General features: G+C 36.0%; 1 protein-coding gene across 2 annotated transcripts in view; it reads left to right on the forward strand.

The window, feature by feature from the left end:
• The window catches only part of LOC143899405 (uncharacterized), a 37446-nt gene that overhangs the window by 20130 nt on the left and 6151 nt on the right, over positions 1–11165 (forward strand). The window contains exon 2 of one of the 2 annotated variants that reach the window (XM_077409692.1): positions 11070–11138. The exons of the other annotated variant lie outside the window; for it this stretch is intronic. Within the exon in view, the coding sequence (XP_077265818.1) occupies positions 11070–11138 (69 nt within the window). The remainder of the gene's footprint in view (positions 1–11069; positions 11139–11165) is intronic. 2 annotated transcript variants of the gene reach the window in all.

Consider the following 11165-nt stretch of genomic DNA (forward strand, 5'->3'; position numbering starts at 1 on the left):
ATTAAACCTGGCCGCGGCGCGACTCCGACTGCAACTCTGTATCTTTTCTCCGCATCTCGGGAATTCTTGGCAGCCGATACGTCAACCGGGAGAGACGGCACGTCGAGTGCCAGGCAGGCGCCAACACGCGCAACAGCTGGCTTGTTGATGCCGTTGCTTAATAGCCAAATGCTTAATAGCCAGATTTTTCGATGCTGAGTTTATCACCGCTGCGACATGCATTTTTGGGTCGTGATGCAATTATTCCCGGGACTTAATATGTTCTCCATTCCTCACCGCTAATATTTTCCGGACGAATGAGAAAAATAGATCTTTTCTCGTGAACTCGTATTACACGCAATTTTTTTTTTACAAGTTCGCGATATAAAATGAAGTATAATTAAGACCGGTATTCATAGTCGGATCTTATTTCAAGACCGTCTTAAGTAATGTCCCACTGATTGGTTCAAATAACATCTTAAGATTGTACTTAAGACGGTCTTAAATATAAGATCCGACTATGAATACCGGCCTAAATATCTCATTTAACATCAACATTTATATTTTGAGACATTATATATTTGTAAAATCGTGATTTGTAAAATTGTGTTAAAAACTCTGAAACTTTAATATCTTTGAATCAATTGATCCATACATGTATATGTCACAAAATTTACCGCGTTGTTTTTTTTTTATAATTCTTTGAACTTTAATATGAAATCAACTTTTGTTTAATGAAAATGTGACATCAAATTTTCCAATAATAGTCGACTGACTAAGTAATCGAGTGAAATCTAAGAATTAAGTTTTACAAATGCCAAACGCGCGGATATCCGAAACCGTGTTCTTCCGGATATCCGGAGTGATATGAAAAACGAAAGCGAATAGCGGAATAGTAACTTGATTATATCTCATAATACATTTCACTTTTCACTCACGGCAAATCGTTTACTTTTCACGTGGAAGCCACGGTTAAATGCCGTCGTTTAACAAGATAGATTGTGTAGAAAATGAGTCAGTAATTAATAATAATGATTATTCGTCCAATAATGACGTTGGACGAGCTCGTCAAAGGAAAGATTAAGAGATTGTCGCCCCGCGAATAATACGATCGATACACGACACGAGATGTGATAATTCCAGGAGTGGCGAATATCACGCGGAGGATCTTTATAAGCTTATTAAATTCTTTATTATATCGATAATTTAGCGACGATCTTTGAACTTTCGTATCGATTATGTAATATCATCGTAACAGGATATTATAACTTAATAAGACGCGACGTGTTAAAATTTTACGTTATTTAATTACATTAAATGTCTTTTTAATTATAGTTTATATTATACGCATCTTAGATTTTTTATGATAATTTTTATTAATCTACAGTGAGTACTCGCGCGTGAATATAAATGAAGAGATATGTGTGATATATGCTTATGTATGAAGCAACTATACGTGATGTTCTAAAATTAGTGTCTTTTTTTACTATAGATTTTTAAATCGATATACTTTTTTAATAATGTCCATTAATTATACAGAGAGCTATTAATTGTTAAATGATGTATCAATGTTAAACTATTTATTAACATTAAATTGTAGCTAAAAATATATTTCTTTTTACGAGACGTCGATGGTTTTCAAGTTAAAAACAATCGGAGATAAAAGAACTTTTTGTGAACGTAATTAGATTATTCGTTAGGTGCTGTACCTTTTGAAATACGAAATCTAATGCCTGGAAAAAATATGAATTTTTTTAATCTTTTCGCACAGCTGTAGTAGTTTTTTGCATAATGCTACAACGCGCACACGACGTGCAGTGCAGTACATCGTTTGCGGCTTTACGATTTATGAATTTATAATTACTCTGTGGTGACGATTATATCACCGTATATGGCTTGACTCGCGCCACGAAACGTAGTTAGAAAATTAATCCCTGCGTCTAATTGCCATTCCGAATTAACGGCTGGACTTCCATGGCGAAGGCCACAATTTCGGCGGGTGGGCTTTATATAATTAACGACAAAATGAAACGGCCGTCCGCCGGAAATCACGCGCGCCGAATAAGCCGTTCGATTGGCAATCGTCTCAAAGAATTGTTCGCCACAAATGGTGCTATGGATCGATAAAGCGCATCGATTGTATAACGATAAATGCGTTTAAATTCCTGCAACGATGGCCGACGTACGCGCTACGAATACCGTGTATCTCTTGTTTCAAGTTACGTTGTCCTTCGATTACGGCCGCAATATGGCTGCGAAAGGGCAGACAATGATCTAACAAGTCTTTGATGTTGCCTATATAAATTAGAAATGATCTAATAATCTATAATAATTATTTTCTCAAATCACTGACAATCAATATCATTGTTAATCAATATTACTGTTATTCAATAAGTATAATCTTATGCCGTAAGGTTGATAACCGATATCGCGTAATTGCAGTTTACGTCACCCTTTACAATTTTAATTAGCTGCCTAATTGTGAACCTTATTTATTTGTACCATAATGTAATTAATTAATTGTTCAATTATTATACGTTTTCTACGAAATATATAAACGTGATTGTGTGTTATAACTGAAAATGAAAGCATATATTAGCAAGGAAAATGTTTTGTTAGCCCAAAAAGTGACGAAACAGTTTCGTTAATGATATTTTCCTTCGACCTTTGCAATCCTTTGATACTAACAGAGGAGTGTTGTTTCGACCTCGTTTACTAGTTCCTTCTTGAATTAATTGAACGCAGGTATCAATTAGGCGGAAGCTAGATGTCCTCGTTTCACGCTGTTTTTTCGAAGCGGAAGCATCTATAGCTTTCCATCAAGAAACGCACCGAGGATACGCGATCCGAATAAAATTTGCCTTCTCTGTTTATTTATTTACTATATCCCATTATATTTTTTTTTAGCTGATTTAGCACGTACGAGATTTTGTTCCAGAAACAAAAAGAAGATAATTTATTAAACATTTATTTTACACACTGTATATATTTTTCAAGATGTATCTCAAAATATTTATATATTTGTTTATATTTGTCTATATAATAAAACTTTTTATAAAAGTAATTTTAACAAAATGTAAAGAGCAAGTTAAATTTTCGATGTAACGAAATTCTTAGAATCTCCGTGAGAACGAAATTCCATGTCGCGTCTCTTCTTTATGTCTTTCCTCTTTTTCCGCTTACGATCGTTGACATTTCCGCTTAATTTGCGGGACGATAATGCGAAGAGTACATTGCACGATTGATGCTCCGTGCACAATGGAATTTCCACGTTGCTTTGAGTCACGGCTGCATCAGGTGACTCGGAACGCGGAAAAAAAATTTTCGTCAACAAACGGGGAAAAGAAAAGAATCCCGCGCCGATATGAATTAAAAACGATTAGAACGTTAATTGTAGAGACAAAAGCAATTGTTAAAGTGTATGAGTAATATATGAACACATTGTGTTCTAGGATAAAATTAATCAAAGTTCTATAACTTTAAATCGTTTTATGACCAATCTTATTTTGAGAGATTTAAAATCATTTTGATTAACTTTTTTATTATTTTGTATTTAGAATATATCCTGAAAACGTAACTATTATATCGTTACTATAAATTGATCATTATCTCGTTGTCTTCAATTTAAATATTCACAAAATAATTTAGTCTTTTTATATGTGTTTCCCTATTCGGTTAATTCTCATAGAAAGTATCCTTCAAATGATTGTATTTAATATTTTCCTCAGTGGTATTTTTTATCGCATTTTATTTTTATCCGACTTCGAGAGATTGGATATTAGTCATATTACTCTATTTATATTCCACGCAGTACCCCTACCTCAATCAGATTCGTTCCCAGAGCGATCGACATTTCAAACGGCATTTCCACGACGGGTTTCGATATCTTGCCGCGACAATGCCATACGGTACGATTACATCGATTACATTATACGGGCTAAGTTTACGTCATAAAGTAACGCGGTTTGTGGCACACGAGGCGGCACAAATCGAGTTTATCCTTTGCGAATTCCCGGAGCCCCGCCTCGTTAAAACAACGCCGACAGCCAGCAGAGTTTCCGTCTCGGCGGTCAACGTTGTTCCCGAACAACCTGATTGCCACCCACCGATATACAGACACAGATACGGACACACATTACACCCACACACATATTCCGCGTATACTCTCTTTCCTTCGTAAAGTTTGTCTTCCGGTGACGGAGTTTAGCGTAGATATCGATCCATCGTCGAGGACAACGAGTTTCATCCTTGCGGTTCCGGGACGATCGTTAAACGAGTCGGACAACGATAAGGATAAGAACCTCTTCCGGCGTTGTTGCCCGATGAAAACACCGATGCTCGGCCGTGTTTGCTTTGCCGGCTCGTTAACGGAGAACGCGGGGGAAATCCTCGTCTTCTCTCGTTTTATCGAGTTTCCTTTGTATACCTGCCGGAGAACGGTTTTATAGAGCCTCACGGACACGCGACTGAGAGCATTTTCCATCCTATCATTGAAACATGAACGTTTTAATGCTAATCACAATAATTAAAGGTACGATAATATAATATATTCCAGACACAATTTGAAGAAACCGGATAGCGGAAGCGCAATATAATACGACGATTGCTTCATGAGCTATGAAACACCGACAACAATATCGATCGATTTGCGCGTCACAAAGGAACTTTACGAAGCCAATATCGTGCTGCGTATCATTAAAAAAATAAAAAAACCCAGTATAACCGTATAATAGCGTAATCATTGCTTGCGTCTATCGGGACAGTGGCAGTTACTGTCCCCGATGCAATATTGTTTATTGTTCGTAAATCTTACGAGCGATTCTTCCAAGTTTTCCGGAAATAAAATAATAATAATAATAATGCACGTATGGAATAATAAAAGATTTCCTGCGAGTGCCCGTATTCGCGGAACAGACGTGCATAATAAAGTCTTGTCGGCGTAAAACGACTGAATTTAATTCGGATCGAACGTATAAGTTCGTAACGTTAAGCGGCGCGACGTACCGCGAAAGGAAATCATTTTGGCACGATGCCCCATCTTGCCAATTTGGCGGGTGGCGGCTTTGTGAAATATGATAATAGGAGAATAAAGTCAATTCGCGCGTAAAACTTCCGCGATAGAGCGGTGTATCTGGGCGAGTAGACACACTAGTTGCGTTATTTTATGCATTCTGATTCCAAAATTGCAACGTGCAATTTTGCAACGTGCAATTTTGGCGAGTCCAATTTTCGATGTTTTAGGTTTTAAATACAATTATTACTAATGTTACAAATATGCATTTAAAATGCGTGTATTTTTTCGAAAGAATGATAAAATATTTCGGAAAGAAAAATAAGATATGTACAATATTTTTCAATCAATATATATATATGCACGCGAATTTCTGATCATTCTTCAAGTCGCTCTTTCTTCGTTTTTTTTTCTCTCTCTCTTAGCACGTTCATCTCTCATCGAAAAGAGCGGTTACGTTGAAACTTATAAAGATGGGATAAATAAGTTCAATAAAATCCAAGTCAAATCCAAAGATAAAGATTCATTCTAAGTAATCGAGTGATATTCATGAAAAATAATAGTTCATACATTTGCGAAATAGTCCACACACAATCCTGAGTTAATTTTCGAATTTTGGAATGAATATTTGCATGCAGAATTTGAAATGCATTTATACATAATTTCTTTTCTAATAAATCGAATCTTTTTACAGGTAGTACTCGAACTTTAAAAATGAAATTGTTAGTTTAAAGAATGTATATAAATGTGTAAAGATTTTAAATAATTTTTACTTCATATTTTAAATCATATTTTTATTATGTTTAACTTCAACGGTTGATAATCTAACATTTGTAATTATAAAAAAATAATGTAAAATAATGTTAATTTTATAGCAAACATTATGATTCATGATTCGAAGGAATCGTAAAGTTTCTAATAAAATACTCATTAAATATTCGAATACATTTGATCTAATTGAAAGTACTGTTTTTTTATTTTTCCAAGTAATCGTACAGAATTCGAAACTACGCCAACAGATTCGAACCTTGCAAGATACTTAATCCCATCGCTGGTTGTGTCATGATGTTGAGAAACAATTCCGGCGATTCCGCTTAAGCAGTTCGTTTAATCTTAATCGCGTTTACCGTCGCTCAATTAACATCCGCTGCCAATGAATCGTCCCCGCGATTTCGCCACGGAGGATAGAAGGCCGCGAAGGTTTCCCGTTGACGCGCGTGCTGTCGGAAGAGACCGAGAGTCATCGGGGGGCCAGCCCGGGTGTAACAACTCCGGGGAATACGGCGGCCACGCGTATATATTCCCCGGTTACCTATCGCAGGAAATGTCGAAATGACTCGCCGCCGTCGCGCCGCTCGTTCGCACGCGCGCGTGCTCGTGCCCACCTTTCTCTCTTTCGATGGTTCGTCGATGCCGCGCTATCCCAATTCCACATCGTGTGCGTAAGAAGCGCCTCGTGCGCGCCGGTCAACGCGCGTGATCTCGGTCACGCAGCTCACCGGCGCGACCGATAGCCGGGGAAATTGTATATTGCGCCGTCTGCGCATACTGCGCCCAGTGGTGGCGGATTACCGCACGGACACGTAACGACGTAGCTCAAGCCATTTGAGTCGCGTTCAAGCATAAGGAGGTCATCCGAAACTGTCCAATTATTAACTGTTAACTGCGTCAATTGCTCGCAAATCAACTGTTTACTTTGCATCGTCGCTAGAAGATTTTACAGTGAAACTTTTCCCGGATAGATTAAAATGTGCCGAAATGGATCAGTTCTCCTTTTTCTTTGGCGATTTGACTTTCATCGTTTCCAAAATCTTTGCAATTTGCGTGTTTTGATGTGCACTCTTTATGAAATATTCTCTTTATTATTACTATTAACCCGAGAACGGGCGTCTGCACTCCAATTAAAAATTATTGTTATATTAATTACATATTGCATATTTTTGATTGTTCTATAATTTATTAGTATTTGAGGACAATATGTATATAGATTTATTCAAGATTTTCTGGAAAAAAATAAGGAGAAACCGAAAAAATATAAAAAAATAAATAAGCACATTATAAAATTGCTTTGTCGTGAGCTTTATTTTTTCGATACTGGGATATAAAATTCATCCCAGACACCCGTTCCCAAATTAAGTTTTTTGTTAATAATTGGTATTATTGATTTGATTTACGTAACAGTATTTATCTATGAAAACTATTTATAAAAGTTCAAAATGTAAAAACAAAAATGTGATATTTAAAATTATGAAGTAGTTAAGAAAATTTAACTGATCTAGTATTAAGCTTGAATATAACGAAATTAGATAGATTGCTGCAAAATATATTTATCATTTCTTCAAGCTTTTAATGGTAAAAGAAAATCGAAAAATTAAAAAAAAGTTGAAAAGAATTCTTCCTAAGTAAGCAAAGAAGAGCATACCGAATCCCGTGGCAATAAATCTGCTTCGATTTTACTGAAATTTTGTTTTCAGTTTTGTTTGACAAATACAGTGGATTAAAAAAGTACTTGCACACCCAGTTAGTTTGCTTACAATAATTTTATTCGAAGGAATAATACATAATTACGAATTCATAAGTAACTTATTACATATACCTATACTGTATGTAATAAATTACTTATGGACACAATTCGAAGGAATAAAACATAATTACAATTCGTAGTTATTGTAAGAAAATTGGGTGTGCGAATACTTTTTTAATATACCGTATATGGGAATACCTAGTACCAATAAGCTCACAGCAAATATCACATGCAATATCAACACTCTAATGTTATTCTCTTTTAATAGCCAGAAAATACGCATGTTAGTTTCTTTTATATCTTTTAATTTCCATACGATAAATATAACACATCTTACGTCAATCTGTTTCTTAAGTCGTCACTGTTTACCAGTATGTGAAACCATGCGAAACCGGGAAACTATTAGGATAAGGAAAACGCCTGCGAGAAAAAAATTACTTCTCGTCCACGTTGCACGCAGCTGTTTGCAGTTGCCTACTTCCAGGCGCTACTGCAACAATTGAAATAAGAAAAGTAAAGAAGTATTACCGAAACATTTTTCGATTGACATTACGTTACTGAAATTTCAATTTATTTATTGTATAATTCTTTGAAGTATAGGTAATTTGCATCATTTCTTTATTACCATTCCGTCGGCATGTTATACATTCGAACAAATAACAAATACGCGATCTCGGTGCTTAAAGAGAATTTCAGGGATCGATTGGTAAAATGTACAAAGTAAACAGCTCTAGGAAGAATGTATATATATGAATTTGTGGTTCGAGCTCGGAGGGATTAATAAATTCTTGATATTGCATATATCAGCGGGTAAATATTTCAGAATGCGGTTGTATGTTTTCGTTGAAGGTCCGGTCGATTGGCTCGGGCTACGAATTTATTATTTATATCTCCGGTGCGGCCGAGAACTCGCAGCGCGGTGACTTATTAATTACCGCGGTTCTCTCGACTCATACCGCGATTTCCATAATTAACGTAATACACAGTTAACATAATGCTATGCATGTTTCGACGTGCAATATATCGTGAAATACGTTCTCAGTAAATACCTCAGCGCCGTCTTTCAGCTTCAGGCCTGCGCAGTGAAAAATCGCGGACGAACTCGCGACGCCGCGAGGTGTTACGTAAATATTTGTTTTTTTGGCGAAGTATTGCCGGAGCGTGAAAGCAACGGTCGCGTAAACAAGAGCCATCGAAATTGTGCCAAAGTTATTTATACCTATATCCGCTTATATATTTGTCCGAGCGCGGTGAAAACAGCGTGCGCGTTAGGTCACTTAATTAAATATTGTTCGACAATTCATTTTATTTCTTATCCGGAATGTCGCACGGTAACATTAATTTCGCCGGCGTACAGACTGTTTCGGATTAATTATTGGCGTACCATTTTATATGATTTAACGCAATAACGTAATTTATGCTGCCTAATCACCAGTAAAATCCAGCTTTGCACAAATTGCGACGCCCGTACGGCCGCGCGATTAAAACGAATCACATCCGAAAGAGCGCTGTATATATTTTGTGCATTGTTACTTCCCGCCCGCCTCTGTATTCAGATGTACGATGTGTACGACTGCAAAGTTCCAAATTTATATCTTTCGAAACATAAAACGTTTTCTCTTAGTTTTGTTTAGTGTACACGTGCGCATCTTTTGGCTCATATTGCTTCTGATGGTTATTACCGAGTTGTTAAATGTTACAGTGTAGAGACGACCACAGTTCTATGAAAACTTTCTTGAATAGTTAACAAAACTGCCTGAAAGTATCCAATCTCATTGTTTAATAAGTTTAATTTATCGGCAGTATATAATTTGATTATATTCACCCAATAAATTTCTCTTCCAACTCCTTGCCTGTGATACATTGTATTACCTAGAATAATTAAAATTAATTTTTATTAAGAACTGCTAGAATTTATAGTACCGGTTAAAAGTATTGCATTACAATATGGAAAGAGAAGTCGTTACTTTAATGAAGAAAGACGTACATAAATGTTATAAAATTTTATTTTAGTACTGTTACTTTATGCTGTGATACGGAATACTTTGAGAAAAGAAAACAAAGATCTTAGTGATTTAATTGACTTATAATTATCGTTGATAATTTGAAACAACGTAATTAAATCATTAAGATCTTTGTTTTTTCTCAAAGTATTTCTATCAAAGCATAAAATAACAGTACTAAGATAAAATTTTATAACATTTATTTATCTTAATGATTTAACGCAATTAAATCATTAAAATCTTTGGGTTTTTTTTTTCAAAGTATTTCTATCAAAGCATAAAATAACAGTACCTACTAAAATAAAATTTTGTAACATTTATGTACGTCTTTCTTTATTAAAGTAACGACTTCTTTTTCCACATTGTGATGCAATACTTTTGACCGGTACTGCATTTCTTACTATATTATTCGTTACAAATAATTCTCTTAAACTGCAACGAAAAGAGGAATGAATTTTTCTCGTTAAATAATTAAATCTACCAGACATAACGTGTAAAATTTACAAATTAAAATATGTCTGTAAGTTAGATTTTATTACGCGAACAAATACACGCACGCGTTGTTTCGAGAAGAGAGCGAATTTCCCGACGTTTCGGCAAACGAGGAACACCGTTTCGAAGCAGTAACGAGCGCGAACCCGCTGAGCCACGTCGAATGTAATCGAATTAAAACGTCGGATGCAATTAGTGCGGGAAGAGATGCGGCTCCCCGTGTACGCGCGCGAGTGCACGCAGACGTTTTACCTTCTCAAATTGACCGAATCGAGTGCGGCCGTTGCCGCACGAACGCGCGACTGCATTTCCGCGATTCACGCGCACGTATAGCGCAGATAGCACTTGTCGCAGCACGGATCGCGGCAAATAACACAGCTGCATGTGCATCCAATAGACTGCTATGATGCATTACGATCAATAGTTATCTGATGATTAGTTCGATTGGATTTTCTGAATGTTTTATTGTTGATTGCGAGCATCCTGGCTCTTGCCGAATTGCTTTTTGCACCTACGTTTCTTTTTAATTTGATTTATTGACAGTTTCTGCGGTACGCTTGGAATGAGATTTTTACTTAAATCGAAGACACGTTTTTATGAATAAATATTTTGGAAGAAGTAATACTATTGCTTTAATTGTATATTTATTATAATTGTTATTTATTATAACGAGAGAATTTCGAATCTTGAGTATTTCAGTGAGATTTAAAAGAAGTAAAAATTTGTTTTGCAAACAGACGTGATGAATTAATATTGTATACTATTTCAACAAAAAAAAACTGAAAAACACGCTGTACTTGATAAGTCGCATGTTCATACATTACGAATTAAAATGTCAAACACGCAAGGTCGCTCATTAAAAATTCCACGAGAGGTTAAAATACTTTAAGTATTTTGCGCGTGGAAAACAGTTTTCCGAGTAAAAATTACTTTCCAAGCGTACTGCAGTTGACTTTTTTTTCAATTTAATTATATGATTTTAGTTTTTTTTTAAGCTCCTGCGCACGTAGATTGCATGTGTTTTCACCATCCTTGTTTTGGATTGTTTGTTGCATCCCAGGTCCAGGCGAATGTCCCAGGACGTCACGACCTCGAAATCGACGGAAAATCTCTCGGCGTCTTATTTCAGGTATGCAAAACACCTGCGCTCTATCAT

Source organism: Temnothorax americanus, unplaced genomic scaffold (genome assembly GCF_048541705.1).
Source record: "Temnothorax americanus isolate GAGA-0224 unplaced genomic scaffold, ASM4854170v1 Scaffold27, whole genome shotgun sequence".
Taxonomy (NCBI): Eukaryota; Metazoa; Arthropoda; class Insecta; order Hymenoptera; family Formicidae; genus Temnothorax; species Temnothorax americanus.